The following is a 17,695-nucleotide window of genomic DNA, read 5'->3' on the forward strand; positions in this document are numbered from 1 at the left end:
AATTGGGGTCGGAGATGCTGGGAGTTGGAGGAGAGGGAAAGGAAACGAGGAAGGACTGTCGAGCTGTTCTCCTTTTCGCCGATGGCCCCTTCCTCGTTTCTTTCCCTCCCGACGTCATCTTTCAACCTCGAGGAAAATCTTCATTTCCCATAAATCTAGACAGTACATCAGAGGAGCTCCCCCCCCGTCAAGATGGAGATCCCACAAGACAAGCCTTTCCAACTCGAGGCGTGGAGGAGGAAGGATCATCTTCGACGAACTCTCCTTCTCGCTGGATGCCTCCTTCAGGCAGCTCTCTCGTTCGGAAGATGGGGATACCTGCTGGAAACCGGAGAAGATTGGAAGAGTGTGTTTATCGGATTCTACTGGGTACGTCGCAGTTTCGAAGCTGCGAGGGAAGGAGAGGAAGGGAAGAGACGAAGCTCATCGTTTGCGTCGAAGCTCACCTTCCTTCCTTCCTTCTTCCCTTTCCAGCTTCTCCCTCTTCTCCTTCCCTCCTCAAGATGGCACTTCCCTCTCACTCTACTACTCCTTCCACCATCACTCCTACCTTACCTCAATCCGTTCCGACCTCTTCAACTCCTCTCCATCCTTCTCTTCCTCCTTGCAGGCTCATCGCCTCGAGCTTCTCCCTCCCATCTTCCATCGGCCACCTCCGACGACAACAACACTTCGGCATCTGAAGATGGAGATATAGAGGATCTCGAGGGAAAGCGACTACTGATGTCTGTCGGTGGAACATACTCGAGCAGCGTGTTTAGCTGGACGTTCTTCCAGTGGGTGAGCTCGACGTTCCTCCTCCCTCTCCTTCTCCCTTGCCCTCGTTCCATAGTTCGCCGACCTTGATCCCTTCCTCTCAAACAGCCTCTTCCTCTTCTACGACTTTCTCGCTCCCTCGCCATCCTCCAACCTCATCATCTACCACCTCTCCCTCGACTCCTGCGATCCAGAGTCATCGTCAGCCAACCTCGCGTCCAGGCGATGTTCGCACAGCTGCTTGGATCTCATCGGTCTACTTCGGATGCGCCAGAGGAAGAAGATGGATGGAAGAAGCTTCTAAGGGAGGTTTGGAAGGTCAACAGGTGGAATGTCGGAGTTCGTGAGTCGTGGTTCCTCCACCTTGACGTGTCTCGTCTCCAGGGCTGATCTTTTCCTCCAAATCTGTCGACAGTCGTCTTGCTCTCGATCCTAAAGGCCTTCCTCACCTTCCTTCCCGCCTACCTTCTCTCGAAACTCATTCGATCCCTCGAGAAGTCCCAGTCTCGGTCCTCTCCTCATCCCTCCTACGCCCTCCCTTCATCGTTCGCCCTCGTCCTACCCTCTTCCCTCTCGACGTCCGTCTACCTCACCGCCTCTCCCAATCCAGCTACCACGAACCCTCTCTACTACTGCCTTGCTCTGGCTCTTGCAACCGCATCCTCTGGCATTCTAAACAGCCATCTTGCGTAAGTTCTCCTTTCTTCCTTTGTTCTTCGACGCGACGCGGCTGAACCGCTTTTTCGCTCTCCTTCGCAGCTACTGGGATCTATCGAGAGTATCGGAGCCTGTTAAGGTTCAACTGAGGGTTTTACTTTTTAAGAAGACGTTGAGGAGAAAGGAGGGAGAGGGAGAAGGAGGAGGGAAGAGCCAGGGGAGTTCAGTTCGGTCTCGAGCAGGGGGTTTGGTCGAGCGATAAGCTGACTTCAGTCCACCCTTCATGACTACTTTAGGTACTTAACCTGTTCACTGTCGACGTTGCTCGCATAGCTGGATTCGGGTCTGATGCAGCCGGCGTGATTGTCGCTCTCGTGGATCGTGAGTCGCTTCTCCTCTTTGCTCCCCTCGTCAATATTTCCTTTCCGAGCTGACGAGGTCCACGGTTACCTCCATCGTCTACTCACTTCTCTTTTCAGTCATACTCGGAACCTCTCTCCTCCTCACCCTCCTCGGTCCATCAGCTCTCCTCGGCGTCCTTCTCAACCTACTTCTCCTACCCGCCAACAAACTCCTCGCCAACGTGACCTTCGACGTTGACTCTCGTCGGTCAGCAGCGAGAGATGCGAGAGTCGCTCTCGTCGACGAGGTGCTTCTCGGGATCCGGGGAGTAAAGTTCGACGCGGCCGAGGATTACTGGGAGGAGAAGATCGGGGAGAGGAGAGGGTTGGAAGTGAGGCTGCAGAGGGCGAGGTATTGGATCGGGACGGGGTACAACCTGATCTGGTAAGTTATCAGAAGACAAAGGATGCTCCTTTCGTTCGAGCGAGAAGGAAAAACTTGCGGACTGACCTCGATTCCCTCTCTTGTCCTCTCGCACCGTTCAACAGGGGATCTCTACCGATTCTCTCTCTCCTTCTCACCTTCATCACCTTCACCAAATTGCAAGGTGGAATTCTCACACCTTCCATCGCCTTTCCGTCACTTGCCATCTTCAATTCGCTCACTCAGGTTCGTTTCTCCGCGCTCGACCACCGCGTCGTCGCGTCCCTCGAAGCTGACTCCCGCTTCTTCGTTTCTTCTAATGTTAGGTCTGGACTATCTTACCTGGAACCTACATCAAGCTCGCCGAAGGAGCTGTGTCCCTCCAACGAATCGCCGCCTACCTCGCTGGGTCCGAGATCGACCCCGCCCCTTCCTCTCCCTCTCCCTCCTCACCTCCTTCCGCCGATTTGAAAGAAGTCCCCTCTCCCTCTTTCGGATATCGATCAGCTACTATATATTATCCGACTCAACTACCACCTCCCGCCTCGTCTTCCTCCTTTTCCTCGTCAACGAACACCACGTCCTTCGCCCTCCTCGACATCACCGTCGACATCCCTCGAGGAGAGCTCACCCTGGTCTGCGGAAAAGTTGGTGCTGGGAAGACTCTCTTTCTCTTGGGGCTTTTGGGAGAAGGAGATCTGGCTGATGGAGGCGAGGTGGTGTTTCCGAGGAGCGTCGACGCTGGAGGAGGAAGGGTCATCGTCGAAGAGGGAGAGGAGTGGTTGATCGAAGGAAGCTCGTTCGTTCCTCAGGTGAGTATCAGCAAGCCTTCCTCTTTCACTCGATTGCTTCCAGAGCATCTACTGATCACTTCGCATTTGTTCGTGACTCGTTTCATCAAGACTCCCTGGCTTCAAAACGCGTCGATTCGATCTCAGATTCTCTTCGGACTTCCTTTCAACCGACAACGCTACACGGAGGTCCTCGATTGCTGCTGTCTTCTTCCGGATCTTGCTTTGTTCGAAGATGGGGATCTGTGCGAGGTGGGAGAGCGAGGGGTGACGCTTTCCGGGTTCGTACTTCTCGACGAACGAAGGAGACGCGTCGAGCTGACCTCTCTTCTTCCCCTGCTTGTGTCAGTGGCCAAAAGGCAAGGATCGGACTCGCCAGAGCGGTCTACAGTCAAGCTAGACATCTGGTCCTGGATGATTGCCTGAGTGCTGTTGATGGTGAGCTTCCGAGGTTTCGCTCGAACCACCGTCGATCTCCTGACCTCCTCCTCCTCTTCCTTCAGCCCACACGGCTCAACGACTGTTCGAAAACTGCCTTCGCGGACCTTTGATGGAAGGGAGGACAGTCGTTCTGGTCACCCATCATGTCTCGCTTTGTCTAACTGGAGCTGCGAAGGTGGTGAGTCGGTCGTCTCCCTTCTTCAGTCTCCTCTTCCGATCTGACTTCGGTTCCTTTCTTCTTCTCCGTAGATCGCTCTCGACAACGGACATCTGATGTTCTCAGGAGATCCCGAGTCACTCGTTTCGTCACCTTTCTACACTGGTCTGGCTCGAGAGGAAGCCGCTTTGGTCGACGAGGATACTCTCGAGGTCGCAGTCGAGGACCTTCTTCCCTCCTCGGACGCTGCTATCTCGTCCCGCCAACCACCTCCAATGGCAGTATCTCAACCTCTGGCGAGTAGAAATAAGTCTCTCAAGCTCATCTTGGAGGAGACTCGGAAGGAAGGGTCCATTTCCGTCGAGACGTACAAGGGCTTTCTCGAAGCTTGCGTTCGTTCTTTCCCTTCTTCGACGTGAAGGCGTCGAAACTCTGCTGACCTGCTCTTCCCTTCGATCGAACAGGGAGGAATATGGTACTGGATCGTTTTCGCTGTCGCCTATCTCGGAACCCAAGCTCTCGATCTTCTCACCGCGTGGTGGCTCCGGAAGTGGACGTCAGCGACGGGAGAGGATCAACGCGACGGATCCAGTGGACTCGACTTCTACCTCGTGGTCTACACTGCTATCACTCTGGCCGGAGTCGTTGGAAGTGCGATGCGTTGTGAGTGGTCTTTTCTCACGTCAGAGCCGAATGGTGAGAACCGGAGAGCTGAGCTTCGTTTCTCTTTCCCTCTTTGCTCGTGTTTCCTTTTCAGGGATCGTGCTTTACGATGGAGTCACCTCAAGAGCTTCGGTAACGATTCATCGAAGTTCGTGCCTACCTCCGCTCGTCAACCGCCCAGATCCCGAAGAACTGAGCTCTCTTTTCTCTTCTCCAGATCTCCTTCGTGAAGTCCTTCGAGCCCCCCTTCGCCACTTCGAAACGACCGCTCATGGGACTCTCATCAATCGTTTTGCTTCGGACATGTCGAGGATCGATGGCTTCCTTCCGGACGATTGGGCTCGCTGCGTGATGTACTCGCTTTCCTTGTTTTCGAGCCTTGGAGTTGTCTGCGTCGTGTCGCCTGTGAGTAGGCGTTCAACGAAGTGCTCTGGACCTTGATTCTCAAATAACTAAATGCTCGTTCCTCTACAGACCTTCCTTGTCGCAGTGGTAGCACTCGCTCCTCTGTTCTTCTTCGTCGGCAGGAGGTAACGACCATTCTTCTGCGACGTGTTCTTCAGTTTCGTGACTGACTTCGCTCTCCGTCTTCTCAGCTACGCTAAAATCACTCGAGATCTTCGTCGTCTTGACTCGGTCGCCCTATCGCCTTTGTTCAGTCTGTGGTCTGAAGTGATTAGCGGCGGAGGAATGGCGGTCATTCGGTCGTGAGTCTCTTCCTCTTCTTCGGCGATCAGATTTCTCGGCTGACTCGTGTTGGTTTCTCATGAAGTTATGGCCGATCTTCGAACTTTCTTTCGACGATGTTGACAAGGCTCGACGATCAGACGTGCCGGTGAGTTCGTCGTCTTCTCGTCGCGTCTCCCGAACTCGACTGACTCGACCGCTTCGTTTGAACTTCAGCTACTTCCACGGGTTCTCGGTAAGTCTAGTCCTCTCTTTTACACCTTCTCTGATACGGCCTTCGCTGACATTCGAACAACTCCTCTGTCGCAGGTCTTCCTCTGGCTGACGACCTCTTTCACAGTCCTGAACTCGATTTTGGTCGGGGTGGCTGGGTGAGCGGACTCCCTCTTGATTCGAGCGCTTCCATTTACGAAGGCTGATCGCAGTCTCATCTTGCTCCAGAGCTATCCTCGTCAAGACTGGACGTGATGCTGCTCTCACAGGATTCGCGTTGACTTTCGCACTGAGCGTTTCGAACGGGATGCTCGATCTGATCGTGAGCCGACATCTCCATCCACCCTGCCGCGTCTTCAACGCCTTCGTCGGAAGCTAACGTGCTGTTTTCTTGATCCAGCTTCGATACGTCTCCCTCGAGCTGTCGATGGTAGCCGTGGAGAGGTTCGTCCTCGACCTTGCCCCCGGCCCTTTTGTCTCGACTGACCTTTCTTTCGGTATTCCAGGATCAAAGAGTTCTCTTCCCCTCGAGGAGCTCCTCCTCAGATCACTTCTGTTCGACCACCGGCTGCTTGGCCTACGTCTGGAGCTGTCTCAGTCGAGGGGTTGAGCGTTCGGTACGATCCCAACCTGCCGGACGTCCTCCACGAGGTTTCGTTCGCCATCAAGGCTGGTGAACACGTTGGAGTTGTTGGGCCGACTGGTAGTGGTAAAGTGAGTGCCTACTTTGGTAGTTCGAGTTGGAGAGGCTGATCTGACCGTGCTTTCCATTCAAGTCGACCATCGCGGCCTCGTTCTTTCGCTTCGTCGAGGCTTCAGCGGGAAAGATTGTACTGGATGGAATCGATATCTCGAAGATTGGAACCAAGGATCTGAGATCCCGTCTGACAATCATGTACGTTCTCCCTTTCCGAGCCTCGGAGCGTAGAGCTCGCTGACCGTTCTTTCGACGCGACTTTTATCACGCAGCCCTCAAGACCCCACCATCCTCTCTGGTACTCTGAGATCTGGTGCGTCGTTTTCCCTTCGTTCATTCTTTCTTTTCTGACATCTTTCCTCTTGATTTCTGGCAGTTCTCGACCTCTACGACGAACATTCAGACGTCGGAATCTTTGCGGCTTTGCGGGCTGCTCACCTCCTCCCTCCGCCCTCATCTCGCTCCACCACTCCTGGACTCGACGATCCCGACTCCTCCTCACCTACTACGAGCAACCCTTCGATGTTCAAGTCTCTGGATACCGTCATCTCGGCAGGAGGGAGCAACCTCTCGCAAGGGCAAAGGCAGCTCCTCGTGCTTTGCAGATCGCTGCTGAGGAACTCGAAGTTGATTATTTTAGGTCAGTCTCTCCTTTGAACGACTCAAATGGGACTAGACTGATTCGAGAACCCTCTTACGCAGACGAAGCGACCTCGAGCATAGACTATGAGTGAGTCATCTCTCCCTTCTCGCACCAGCGTGCCTCTCGATGACCCAATGTCCTTCTTCGCTTCACAGAACGGATCATCTCATCACTCAAACGATCCGGGAGGCGTTCGAGTTCTCTAGTATGATTGTTGTTGCTCACAGGCTGAGGTGCGTTTGCTTAGCTCAGATTTAGAGCTTCTGTGCGAAGCGTGCCGAAGGAATCCTCTTCGACGCGACGAGCTCACTCGTTTCAAATCTTCACCCTTCAGAACTATCATCGACTTCCCTAAGGTGCTATACCTCGACGCTGGCCGTGTAGTTGAGTTTGGTGAGTTTCTTTGACCTCTCATCTCGCAGTTTTTCGAAGCGACGAACTCTCGGAAGCTCGTCGAAGCTAACCTTCGTTGATCCGTCTTCCGACTTTCAGATTCACCCTTCAACTTGCTCTCTGACGAGTCATCTCGTTTCTTCGCCTTATGCCAGAAGACGGGAGAACTTACGGAACTCAAAAGACTAGCTGGCCTGGACGTATAGATGAGTGTCTATTCGCTTCCCGCTCAACGACGAGGAAAAGAGGAGGAGGCGGGCTGAGCGTCGACCTTACTTCTCTTCCTGTCTTTCCCTCTCGCCCTTCTCCTCCTTCTTCCTCGTGAAAGGCAAGCCAGACTGTTCCCGACTGACGCTTGATCTGTCTTCAAGCTTTTCCTGTGCACCCTAGGCTCTTTGTTTCAGACCTGACGGAACCTAACGCCTCCTCTCTGCGGTTCCGCCCTGACGATCAGCCCTCAAAAGGCAATTCGATCCCTCTTTCCCTTCCTCCACCTAACTCCCACCTTCTTCGAACTCCACTTCACCACTCTACCCCACTACACTCTCAACTTACTCACCCTTCCTCCTCAACAAGTGATGTCGCCTCTCTTCTCGACCAGGTTCAACATCGTTCGATCCTCTCTCTACCTCTTCCTCCTCCTTTGCGCCATCATCGTTCTTGGACTCGATGCCCATGCTATCTCTGGAGTGAGTCATTCAACTCCTTCTGTATATGCTACTCTGACTCTCTGACTGACCATCTCTGTATGTTTTCCCTCGTAGACGAACCGTGAGCTCAATTTCAGGCACACCGCACTTCCCGCTTTCCCACCCGCCTTCTGACCTTTGTCTCCCCTCTTCCTCCCTTCTTTCCTCCTTCAGTCGTCGGCGGGGTTCTCGCCTTCATCATCTTCCTTACGGTCTTCACCCTCGTCCTCGTCGTTCCTCTCGTGTAAGTCTTCTCGCCACTCCAACCAAATTCCCTCCCTCCGAAACTGGAACTGACCTCGCAACCGTCTCCTCTCACAGCTTCGTTCTTCCTCACGTCCGACCTGGTTTCGCTCTTACTCAACTCAAGTTCGAGCTTGGTGTTCTTGCGATGCTTTGGATCATGTGGCTTGGTGAGAAAATCTTCCACTCTGATCCCAAAACAACTCGTTCTCCCTCCGACAAAGTTCAGCTGCTGATCATCGCCTTTGTTTTGATCGACTCGATCTTGTTGCAGCCGCCGCCGCTGATGCAACCAACAAGTTCTCCTTCTTCTTGAGCTACTGTGGAGGGAGCTACCGAACGTACTATGGAAGCTACATCGGTGAGCCTTCGTTTCCTTTCGCTTGAAGAGTCGCGTCGAGGCGGAGAGGAGACGAAACTGACTTGTTGTGTTTCGGTTCCCTCCGTTTCAGGTGGAGCTGATTGCTCTCAGCCTCGAGCTCTTCTTGCCTTCTCGTGGCTCGGTGAGTCTACTTCTCCTCTTTCTCGTCCTCGTATGCCTCGTTCGACGAACGAACGAAGGCGAAGGGAAGACGAAGAATGAGCGTTGAGCTCACCTCCCTTTTCTTTTCCTCCGTTTTCCTACAGCTTGGCTCACCCTCACTGCCCTCCTCGGTTACACCGCCACTCTCGCCTACCTCGAGCACAACAAAGGTCACATTAACGTTCGTCCCTTCCTTCCTCTCCTTTCTCTCCATCCCGCAACATCCCTCTCCTCGTCTCGTCCGCGCGTCGAAGCTGACCGTCTCCCTTCCTCTTCTCCTCCGCTCGCCCTCAGGTCTGGCACACTCCCACTCACGACTACCCCTTTGGAACCACCGCCGCCAACCTTGACACCCACAACGCTGCTGTCGCTCAGACCGGAGAAGTCAACAAGGAACACGTCCACGCCAACAAAGAGTACGAGCAGCCTCAGGTCGTCGACGGTGCTCCTGTCCAGCAGCATCAGCAGGTTTAGAACCCTTTGATCGTCGGGTGTACTTATCTAGTTTCGAAGTTTCCTTGTCTTAATGGTTTCCCTTGGGCTCGTTTGGGTGCGTTCGTCGCATCGAGGGAGAAGGTCGATGGATGTCGGACGAACGGACTGCAGTCTTCTTTCTTCTCACGTATAGTCTAGCTCGATGTCTCGTTTTTCGATCCTCTTTCATGGTCTGCTTCTTTAAACTAGTCCTGCGGCTCCTAGGAAGGTTCGAGGCGAGCTCGGAAACGAGTCGTCGTCTCTCGTCCTCTCAGCCTCTCTTCCTCCCTCCCACTCCTTCTCTCTCCCTCTCTCCAGGACGACCAGTCGAAAGTTGAACACGTCATTGAGTTTATTTATCAATCGAAAACGCAAAACGAGAACTAGAAAAGTAGATGAAGAAAAACGAGGCAAGGGAGAAAGAACGTAACGAGTCGCGAAGACAAAAAAACGATGCGAAGCGATTCGAGAGTTGAGCTGGGAAAGAGTAAGAGAAGAGGCAGGTGCGGTGTCGATAGGGAGAGCTACGTAAATGCGTAAGAAAATATGAGGGTTAAGGGAAGGAAGGAGTTGGGGAGAGGGCGTCTAGATATTCGAGGGATTAAATGAGGAAGGACGTAGACGAGATAGGCGAGGGAAGATGGGGAGGAGTGGGCATGATGAGGTAGGGTAGGCTAAAAGGTTAATCGATGAACGAGCTCTATGAAGAAACGAGGATGACCGGCTGACGAGGTAGGAGGGATGAAGGTGAGGTGAGGGATGAAAGGTGAGGGAAGGAGAGAAGGAAGGAGGTTGAGGTCGATGGATGCGTTGGGTTTAGACGGATCCTGCCGATTCGGGTTCGACGGCCTCGGGGAACTTCGTCTATAGGGACAGAGAATAGACGGGAGAAGACGAGGAGATGGGAATCAGCAATCGAGACGAAGGAGAAGCAGCCAAGGTGAAGCGAGAGATTGCCCCGACTGAACCGACGTCGTTCGTCCTCTCCTCCCCTTCCCTTCCCTTCCCTTCTCCGTCCTTCCCGTTTCCTCCCTCCCTCCTCGTCGAGATGTAGAAAAAACTCACCTTTGGGTATTTGACCTTCGCACTCGCGGCATCATCCGTGAACCAGAACACCTGTCCAGGCGCCGAGGGTCTCACTCGACTACTAGGGAGACCCAACTCTGGCTCGTCCAACACCTTCCCCAAGACCTCCTGCTTTCCTTCTCCTGCTGCTACGAAGGCGACCCTGTAGGCGTGGTTGATGACTGGGTAGGTGAAGGTGATCCTCTTGGCTGGAGGTTTGGGACTGTCCTCGATGAAGGCGACCCAACGATCCTCCTCGGAGAGCAGAGCGTGTCCAGGGAAGAGCGAGCAGGTGTGTCCGTCCGGTCCCATTCCGAGGAGGATGAGGTCGAAGACGGGGTACCGAGCTGCATCCCGTTGAGCGAAGGTGGCGATCAGTTGACGCTCGTACTCGTCCGCGAGCTCTTCCGGGTCCGAGAGGAGCGAGACGTCGATGGTGTGAACCTGAGCGGCGGTGATGGGGGTTTCAGAGAGGAAGAGTTTGTCGACGGAGGCGAAGTTGGAATCCTCGTGGTCCAGAGGGACGAGACGTTCGTCGCAGAAGAAGATTTCCCTAGAGGAGGAGAAGAACGCAGGCAAATTTGTGAGGGGGAGTCAGCTTTACGTTCGAAAGGGAGGGAAGCAGAGAGGAGAGAGAGGGAGGAGGAGGAGGGCAGGGAAGGAGATAGCGAGAGCGACCTCGAAAGATCCTTCCACCCTCGCAAATTTCCCATCCACCACCCCTTGACCACCGACTATAGAGAGTAGGTGACTAACCACTTATCCCACTGAACTCCCTTCTTTCCAATCAACCCTCTCAGGTTGGAAGGAAGACTTCCTCCCGAGATGGCGAGACAGAAGGCTCCTCGCTTTTTGATGGCATCGTTCTGAGCTTTCAGGACGAAATCCGCGACGGATTTGACGAGCTTGTCGTTGGTAGGGAAGGAGTAGAGAACCTGAGGGTGGGGAGCTTGGTGCGACATCAGAAAGGGAAGGATACTGGGGGGGAGGGAGGGTGGTGGTTTGAGGGGAGGAAGGGAAACGACGAGCTCGAAGTGACGAAGAGCGTCGAGAAGCCGCTAGAGCCCCCGTCTGCTTCTGTTCGTTCTTGCTCTCCTGTTGGCATCTATAGAAGCTCGGATTCACTTTCCCTCGGGAGGCTGATTTGATTTCTATCTCCTTCTCTTGTTGAGGTGAAAGTTTTCCCCAAGCTTTAGGGAGGTCTTTCCCTTCTCTTTCCGACGCGTCATGATGTCAGTCCTCCACTCCTCTCTTCTGCTCTCCTTTTCCTACTACTACAGCTTCTCTTACTCTAGAGAAACAAAGGCTCATCAAAGCCAAGAAAACGAAAGATAAACGAGGGAGGATACTAGGAGAGAAAGAAGGAAAGAACGAAGGGAGGTCGTCAAGGGCGCGATGGGTACATGTATAAGGGGAGACCAGCTGAGAGAAGAATGAGACGAAGAACTAGGTGCTACGAAGAGAGGTTATCGAGAGACGAAGAGAGAGAAAGAGATTCTATGAAATCGAATCGAACTCCTAGAACCTCGACGACGCAAACTTGATCGTTCGACGTCCACCTCGTCCTCCTCGTCCTCCTCCAAATCGGTTCCTTCCTCCTCCCCGTCCTCCTCCTCCTCCGTTGTTGTTGTTGTTTTTTCCCGTGGCAGCGGCGGCAGCGGTCGCAGCAGCAGCGTCAGCAGCGGCATCGGTGGCAGTAGCGTCGGCTGAGGAGAGGAGAGAGGAGAGTCAGGTTCGACGCGTTCGGAAAGAGGGAGAGGGAAAGGAGTAGACTCACCGGCAGCATCGGTAGCGGCAGCATCATCGGCAGCAGCAGCGTCGTTGGCGGCAGCTGAGGGAAAGGGAGAGGAGGAAGAGGGAGGGTTCGACGCGTCGCTGTCTTCAGAATGGGCTTCAGACTCACCAGCTTCTCCCTCAGCAGCAGCAGTACCCCCAGCAGCAGCATTTCCTTCGGCGGCGGCGTTTCCCTCGGCGGCTGGAGGAAAGGGAAAGGAGAAAGGAGGGAAACGAGGTCAGTTCGTCGTCGACGAGTCGATTTGAGGAAAGGGCTGAGAGATTAGCTCACCATCTCCAGTAGCAGCATCATCGGCAGCAGCATCACCAACAGCGGCGTCACCAGCGGCAGCGTTGTCTCCAGCAGCAGCAGCGTCCTCAACAGCAGCCTCATTTACCCCGTTCGCCGCGTTGTTCTGGTTCTGGTTCTGGTTTTGGTTCTGGTTCTGGTTCTGGTTGTTCCCGTTGTTGTTGTTGTTGTTTCCGTTGTTGTTGTTGTTGTTCCCGTTGTTGTTGTTGTTGTTGTTGTTCCCGTTGTTGTTGTTGTTTCCGTTGTCAGCTCCAGCTCCTCCGACGGTGAAGTAGACTGAGAGAACGAAAACAAAGGAAAGGGTTCAGCTCAATTCTAGCGGCGAGAGGATGATGAGAGAGCGAGAGACTGACCAGCGTCGTCGAGACTGAGGGAATGAAGAAAAAGGGAGAGTCAGTCGTCGAGTCTTGGGAAGATTCAAAAAGCAGCAGAGGGAGAAGACGACGAACCTTCCATGCTGAGCGACTCCGACGAGAGCAGGTTGATGGTTGCTGGGGGGGAAAAGAAGAAAACAGTGAGAGGAGGAAGTCAGCTTGGGTTCGAACGGAACGAATCGAGACGCGACGAAGACGAGGTCGAACGAACGCGGCAGAGTTGATCGAGGACCTGATTGAACGAAGGGAGCGATCAGCGAAAGTTCTAAAAGGAGAAGAGTCGAAGTTGACTGACATCTTGTAAACTCCAGCACTGCAAGAACGAAGAAAGGCAGAGAGTCAGAATCGTAGTCGACGTTCGATGCGAAGGAGGATCGAACACTCACGGAAGACCACCCGTGACGACGGCGGAAAGAACTCCGTTCTGTAGCAGAAAGAGAGCACAGGATGTCAGTTTCGAAGAGAAGAAGACGACGAGGCGAGAAGTCTCTCACGTTGGCAGCGTCCTGGAAAACGGGGAAGGGAAGTCAGGTTCGAGGTCAATAAACACGAAGAGATGGAGTTCGACTCACGTTGAGTCCCTTGAAGAAAGCGAACTTGGTGGTATCGGCGGGCGTGGTCGAGTCGAGAGCGTCGATCTCCTCGATAACGACGTGGGAGTGACCGATGAGGATTCCTTGGAGAACGGACGCGGACGCAAGGTCAGTCAGTTCTCTTCGATAGGGTAGGCAGAGCATTCGAGAAGTCGACTCGAGACTGACCTTGTCCGTTGAGCTGAGCGGGAGCGCCGAAGTAGGTCTTCTGGGCCTGGAGGACGAAAGAAGAAAAAGAAAGAGACGAGTCAGGTCGAGTCCTCTGCTTCCCTTCTCGAAGTTCGAAATGGACGAACGTTGGTGAAAGATCCAGTCTGGAGGTTAGCGATGTTCATGGTCATGGTGAAGGTGGTGTCGGCGGCGATGTTGTCTCCGTTCTTGGGGTTCTGATGAGACGAGGAGAAGAGAGAGGGAGAGATCAGTTTCGAAGACGCGACGATGAGTTGAGAAGACGGAGGCTTGAACGCACGGAGAACTTGCACGAAGGAGCGTTGTTCTGAGCGATGATACTTCCCATGATAGTAGGGTTGCAGGATCCAGCGACGACCCTGGAGGAGAACGAAGAGGAAGAGTCAGCGACGAGGAGGACTTGGAACGAGACGAGTCGAGTCCACTCACTGTTCTCCATTCGTCAAGGCGAGGTTCGTGGTGGCACAGCTGGGAGGAAAGAAGCAGGGATCAGCTTCGAAAGACAGCCAAAGTTCGAAGGAGGAAGTGTCGACTCACAAGTTGATGAAGTTGTTGGTCGAGGTGAGGGAAGCGACTTGTCCATCAACGGGAGGATCCTGTCCGTCGTTGGCGAGGTTACTCTGAACCTGACTTGGATCGAGGGCTGTAGAGTTGAACGACGAAGAAAAAGGTTCGAGGAGATCAGCGTTGTAGTTCGAGAAACGAAGAGGGAAGAGACAGAAAGAACGAACTCGTCGACGCTTGAATGTCTCCTCCGTTGTTGTTTCCTCCGTTGTTGTTTCCTCCGTTGTTGTTGTTGTTGTTGTTGTTGTTGTTGTTGTTTCCTGGAAGAAGGAAGAGAGGGAGACGGGTCAGACCTCGAAACCAAACCAAACGCGACTCGACTTCGAGCTGAACGAGAAAAGAGAGACGAACCTCCTTGGTTCCCGTTACCGTTGCCACCTGGTTCGATTCCAAAGTTAAGAAGGGACGCAGAGAAGTCAGCGTTCGAAAGAAGAACAAGAAGAGCAGGCGTTGCCTCCTTTTTCCAGGAACGAGCAGGTGAAAGCTCCCCTCCAACCAACCAACCCTCCGTCCGTCCCTCTTCCCTTCCCCGGATAGAACCCCTCGTCGTCGTCAAGAGCCTCACTCCCATCCTCCAACAGAGATATCTACTCCTCCCTCGAACCCGCATCGGAGAAAAAGGGAAGCCAAAAGAGGGCTCGAGATGAGTGGAGAGGAAGGGACTCACCGTTTCGGTTGCCTCCGTTTTGTCTCCTCTCGAGCGAGAAGAGGGAGGAAAGTCCGGTGTTGGACGAGTTGGGTCGAGCGAAGACGGAAGTGGAAGTAGAGAGAAGAGCGAGGAGGGGGAAAGCGAGAGAGAACCTCATTTTTTGGGGGTTAGGTGGAAGGGGAGGGAGGGAGGAACGAGAGGTGGGAAGAGGTGGAAGTGAGGTGGGTGGTTTGGAACGAGTGTTGGAGAAGCCGACCGGCGGTGAGTTGGAATCTGTAGAAGAGAAGAGAGAGAAGAAGAGCGAGTCAAGAAAGAGAAGGAGGGAAGGAGACGGAACCGGGAGCTGAGATGAAGCGGGAAGAGAGAGAGAGAGCAGACGAACGAACGAACCTGAAGAAGGGTGAGGTTGATTAGCGAGGAGAGAGGGGAAGTCTTGAACCGGTCAAGATGCTTTGAAGAAGAGAGGGAGAAGAAGAAGAAGTGGTCGGTCGTTTCCTGTTTCAAGAGAAGGTGGACGTTGAGAGGGAAAAGGAGGAAGGGAGGGAAGGGAGGGAAGAGGTCGAACGCAACCGATTGACAGGGGTCCTTCGCACGACCCTCGAACTCGTCTCCTCCGAAGATCAATATACTGGCCAGGGGATCAAGCACCTACGTCGTCTGCCAGAGAGAAAGAAAGAGAACTGGGTCATGTTTATTTCGTGACAAGGTAGGGAGATATAGAGAAGAGTAGGATGTAAAACAAAACAAGAAGAAGGACGGTGCGAAACCGGAGCGACGGGCGACAGTCTCGAAGACGACGCGTTCGTTGGAGCGTGATACCGATGACAGAGGGTTGGTTGGAGGGTTCGGGCTTTGAAAGAGTGGGTATCGGTTGAAAGGGAGTGAAAAAGCGGGAGGTGGGGTTGGAACCGGCAGGGAGCGGCGTCGAAGAGAGGGAGGAGAGGGTCGTGAGGGTTCATGTTGAGCTCTGGCGTAAAAGAAAGAAAGAGTCAGGACTGACCTCTCACTAGTTCAAGGAAGATGCGAAGAGAGGAGCTTACCTGTAGAAAAAGAGCTAGCCGAGCACGCTACGACGGAGGGACGACCTTGAGAACGCGATCTGAAGAAAGGAGAGAGAGAGAGAGAGAGAGAGAAAGCGAATTGTCAGTATAGGGAGTAAGAGTTACTCGTCATCGGCTCAAGCATCCCTCTGAGCGAGGAGAGCTCGAATTGCGCATGATACTTCATGCTCGAAGCTCAACGAAGGCGGTCTCAGCCGTCCCTCCCTCCTTGAGCTCAACAGCGAAGCGAGCTTTGCTGCTCCCTCCGACTGAGCCACTCCGTCCGCACATCTCAAACCCTAGACCTCAAACGAGGAAGCAAACGATTACTCACCTCCAACCCTACATCTATACAAGAACCCCGTCACGACCTCTCCCTCCCTGATTCCACCACTTCCAGCTCCTCCCGTCTTCTCCCAGTGCTCCTTCGCAGCTGCAGCAAACACCTCGTGAGCAGCTTGAACGTCGGCGAGGATAGCGACTCTAGGCTTCTTCTTCTTGAGGAAGGAAGACTCGTCGGAAGATGGGTGGGCGTAGAGAGTGTTGGCTGAGGGAGCGCATGGAGAGGGGAGGGAGAGAGGAAGAGAGAAAGCAGGACGAAGGGTTATCAGCTTGAGCTCAAAAGGAGAGGTTCCACGAAAGGGATAGAAGAGGAAGATGGACGTACGAAGAGGAGCTGGGAGGTCGGAATATGGCGAAGGCTCGATGTTGGGAACGAGGTTGGCGTAGAGGAGGTAGGATTGAAGAGCCTCGGCTGGGAAGGCGACAAAGTCGAGCTTGAAGGAGAGCAAGGAGTAAGGATGGAGAGACAAACGAGTCAGTCCGACTGAGAGTACTGCTCCCCCGAATCTACTACAGCTCGAGAGAAGACGAGCGAAAGACGACTCGAGCCAGACCCAGCTCTCAACACCGACATCCCTCCTTCCTCAGCCTCCCTCCCTCGTCACCTTCTCGAAGATGACCGCCAACAAGAACGAAACTCACCTTGCTCTCCCTCTTGGGTTCTTCTCCAGGTGCACCAGAACCTCCAGGAGCTACTGAGCCGTTCGCTGTTGGCGTTCCAGCTCCTGATCCTCCTCCTCCTCCCATGCTGGCAGAAGCGACGAGCTTGCCTCCGGAGTTGTCCTTCCCAGCTTTCCTCCCACCAGCAGGCTCGTCATCCGCCTCGGCAGCAGGTCTCTTTCTCTTCACTCGAGGAGGAGGAGGAGCAGCGGAAGGGGGCGGTGGTGGTGGGTTCCGAGCTCGTTTCGAGGGGAGGTCGTCGCTGTGAAAGCGAACAAGAGAGAAGGGAGGAGGAGGGAGGAAGAGAGAGAGAGAGAGAGAGAGAGAGAGGTCAGAGACTGAAGCGATCCAGCTAAGGTAAATAGTTCTACAAGCATAAAATTAGAAGGATACGTACTTGGGTGCCATACTTTGCGAGATTCGGGAAGGGGGAAGGGGATGGAGTTGGGGGTCGGGAGGAAGGGAAGGGAGGAGAGGTGAGGTCAACTTCCCCATCCGCAGCGTCGAGATCGCTTCAGGTTTGGGGAAGGTTTTCTGACAGTCATGTATATCTACGATCGAGATGAAAGGGAGAGTATGCTTCTTGCTGTTCCCATTATCTGCTCTTGCTGCTGATAAGACCAGCGACGTCGTTGCTCGTCTCTGCTCTCCCTTTCTCTGTTCCTCCCCGTCGCTCCCCATCGCTCCAGGGTCTCATTGAATTCTTGAGGATGTCCTCAGAAGAATGGGAACGAGTGAGTGAGGCGTAAGTTCCCAACTCTCAAGCAAGGTCTTTGATCCAAAGCCTGAGCTTGTGGGAAAGTCGACGCGTCGTGAGATCACGTCGCAAGCCTCCCAGATCTCTCGCCTTCTCGCTGAGCCAGCAGCCGGCAGAGTCTCCTCTACTTGCCTTCCCCCTATCTCTAGCTTTCCCGTGCTCTTGTCCTACGTACTCTCGCCAAACAACCTTCCTTTCTCCCCTTCAATCCTCTTGCCCTCTTCCCTCAGAGCAGCCCTGGTCCCTGAACTGCCTTTGCTCCTTTTCGTCAGCTTCTAGGAACGACATATTACCGTCTCTCCAACGAGTCAGTGCTAGTAAGAAGCAGTAGCAACGCTTGCCGTCGTGTCTGGTCGCGTCCTTCCTTGCCCTCTGTCCGTCTCCGCCCGGCTCCGTACACGTCCGGAATGAACGGCGCTTACCTAGTCCCTTACTCGCAACCGTTGTCATACAGCCAAATTAACCAAGGGAGGAGCGACGCGCCCTTCTCCTCTTCTGCTTCAAATCTGAACTTTGAGCACCTCGCAAACAGCTGACTTTCCTCCACGAACACAGGTTTGTCTCCGATTGCATGCGGCACGCTGAGG

At 54.0% G+C, this 17,695-nt stretch overlaps 6 protein-coding genes across 6 annotated transcripts; 1 reads left to right on the forward strand and 5 right to left on the reverse strand.

Annotated features, from left to right (window-relative positions):
• The first annotated feature begins 62 nt into the window (after window positions 1-62).
• On the forward strand, window positions 63-7,088 carry BDY24DRAFT_377730 (P-loop containing nucleoside triphosphate hydrolase protein). The gene is made up of 31 exons (XM_076638814.1): window positions 63-369; window positions 475-780; window positions 865-1,099; window positions 1,172-1,445; window positions 1,516-1,630; window positions 1,710-1,794; window positions 1,893-2,199; window positions 2,304-2,424; window positions 2,505-2,990; window positions 3,081-3,250; window positions 3,319-3,407; window positions 3,473-3,588; window positions 3,660-3,959; window positions 4,032-4,230; window positions 4,325-4,378; window positions 4,448-4,635; window positions 4,705-4,760; window positions 4,827-4,937; window positions 5,003-5,065; window positions 5,134-5,152; window positions 5,227-5,288; window positions 5,359-5,452; window positions 5,531-5,574; window positions 5,637-5,844; window positions 5,907-6,025; window positions 6,100-6,140; window positions 6,204-6,467; window positions 6,530-6,557; window positions 6,626-6,703; window positions 6,805-6,863; window positions 6,963-7,088. Exons 1-31 carry the CDS (start codon window positions 193-195, stop codon window positions 7,067-7,069), a joined length of 4,575 nt encoding a protein of 1,524 aa, XP_076499797.1. The 5' UTR covers window positions 63-192; the 3' UTR covers window positions 7,070-7,088.
• Window positions 7,089-7,529: 441 nt separating this feature from the next.
• BDY24DRAFT_377738 (uncharacterized protein) lies at window positions 7,530-8,998 on the reverse strand. The gene is made up of 6 exons (XM_076638815.1): window positions 8,613-8,998; window positions 8,423-8,499; window positions 8,248-8,298; window positions 8,070-8,156; window positions 7,874-7,965; window positions 7,530-7,796 (listed from the first exon to the last, which is right to left on the reverse strand). Exons 1-6 carry the CDS (start codon window positions 8,778-8,780, stop codon window positions 7,723-7,725), a joined length of 549 nt encoding a protein of 182 aa, XP_076499798.1. The 5' UTR covers window positions 8,781-8,998; the 3' UTR covers window positions 7,530-7,722.
• Window positions 8,999-9,109: 111 nt separating this feature from the next.
• BDY24DRAFT_199638 (6-phosphogluconolactonase) lies at window positions 9,110-10,860 on the reverse strand. Its single transcript, XM_076636454.1, has 3 exons — window positions 10,614-10,860; window positions 9,858-10,410; window positions 9,110-9,656 (listed from the first exon to the last, which is right to left on the reverse strand). The coding sequence occupies exons 1-3, from the start codon at window positions 10,817-10,819 to the stop codon at window positions 9,609-9,611; spliced, it is 807 nt and encodes a 268-aa protein (XP_076499799.1). The 5' UTR covers window positions 10,820-10,860; the 3' UTR covers window positions 9,110-9,608.
• A 221-nt stretch (window positions 10,861-11,081) lies between these two features.
• Window positions 11,082-12,133, reverse strand: BDY24DRAFT_377746 (uncharacterized protein). Its single transcript, XM_076638816.1, has 3 exons — window positions 11,923-12,133; window positions 11,635-11,832; window positions 11,082-11,563 (listed from the first exon to the last, which is right to left on the reverse strand). The coding sequence occupies exons 1-3, from the start codon at window positions 12,022-12,024 to the stop codon at window positions 11,324-11,326; spliced, it is 540 nt and encodes a 179-aa protein (XP_076499800.1). The 5' UTR covers window positions 12,025-12,133; the 3' UTR covers window positions 11,082-11,323.
• Window positions 12,134-12,853: 720 nt separating this feature from the next.
• Window positions 12,854-13,740, reverse strand: BDY24DRAFT_336407 (uncharacterized protein; the record flags this gene model as incomplete). Its single annotated transcript, XM_076637236.1, has 6 exons — window positions 12,854-12,990; window positions 13,076-13,121; window positions 13,204-13,293; window positions 13,377-13,455; window positions 13,526-13,564; window positions 13,634-13,740. Coding segments are annotated over 6 exons (498 nt in total), but the record flags the coding sequence as incomplete, so codon positions are not given.
• Window positions 13,741-15,376: 1,636 nt separating this feature from the next.
• Window positions 15,377-16,759, reverse strand: BDY24DRAFT_412136 (uncharacterized protein; the record flags this gene model as incomplete). Its single annotated transcript, XM_076643025.1, has 5 exons — window positions 15,377-15,408; window positions 15,684-15,896; window positions 16,017-16,125; window positions 16,334-16,613; window positions 16,749-16,759. The coding sequence occupies 5 exons, from the start codon at window positions 16,757-16,759 to the stop codon at window positions 15,377-15,379; spliced, it is 645 nt and encodes a 214-aa protein (XP_076499802.1).
• Window positions 16,760-17,695: the final 936 nt, after the last annotated feature.

Source organism: Mrakia frigida (genome assembly GCF_051309035.1).
Source record: "Mrakia frigida strain ATCC 22029 unplaced genomic scaffold BDY24scaffold_4, whole genome shotgun sequence".
NCBI lineage: Eukaryota > Fungi > Basidiomycota > Tremellomycetes > Cystofilobasidiales > Mrakiaceae > Mrakia > Mrakia frigida.

Bases quoted from the DNA above. Each gene is read 5' to 3' on its own strand.
- BDY24DRAFT_377738 (XM_076638815.1), bottom strand. From the start codon at position 8,780: ATGCTGCTGGACAGGAGCACCGTCGACGACCTGAGGCTGCTCGTACTC. The intron at 8,157-8,247 runs CTGAAACGGAGG...ACGAAGGCTCAC, and splicing joins CTGAGAGCAATCAGCTCCAC to CGATGTAGCTTCCATAGTAC. The intron at 7,966-8,069 runs CTGCAACAAGAT...AGATTTTCTCAC, and splicing joins GGTTGCATCAGCGGCGGCGG to CAAGCCACATGATCCAAAGC.
- BDY24DRAFT_377730 (XM_076638814.1), top strand. From the start codon at position 193: ATGGAGATCCCACAAGACAAGCCTTTCCAACTCGAGGCGTGGAGGAGG. The intron at 5,845-5,906 runs GTGAGTGCCTAC...TTTCCATTCAAG, and splicing joins GGCCGACTGGTAGTGGTAAA to TCGACCATCGCGGCCTCGTT. The intron at 6,141-6,203 runs GTGCGTCGTTTT...GATTTCTGGCAG, and splicing joins CTCTGGTACTCTGAGATCTG to TTCTCGACCTCTACGACGAA.
- BDY24DRAFT_199638 (XM_076636454.1), bottom strand. From the start codon at position 10,819: ATGTCGCACCAAGCTCCCCACCCTCAGGTTCTCTACTCCTTCCCTACC. The intron at 10,411-10,613 runs GTTAGTCACCTA...CTCCTCCTCTAG, and splicing joins GGAGTTCAGTGGGATAAGTG to GGAAATCTTCTTCTGCGACG. The intron at 9,657-9,857 runs GTGAGTTTTTTC...CTGTCCCTATAG, and splicing joins CGAAGGTCAAATACCCAAAG to ACGAAGTTCCCCGAGGCCGT.
- BDY24DRAFT_377746 (XM_076638816.1), bottom strand. From the start codon at position 12,024: ATGAGGCTGCTGTTGAGGACGCTGCTGCTGCTGGAGACAACGCTGCCG. The intron at 11,833-11,922 runs GTGAGCTAATCT...CCTTTCCTCCAG, and splicing joins TGATGCTGCTACTGGAGATG to CCGCCGAGGGAAACGCCGCC. The intron at 11,564-11,634 runs GTGAGTCTACTC...TCCTCTCCTCAG, and splicing joins TGCCGCTACCGATGCTGCCG to CCGACGCTACTGCCACCGAT.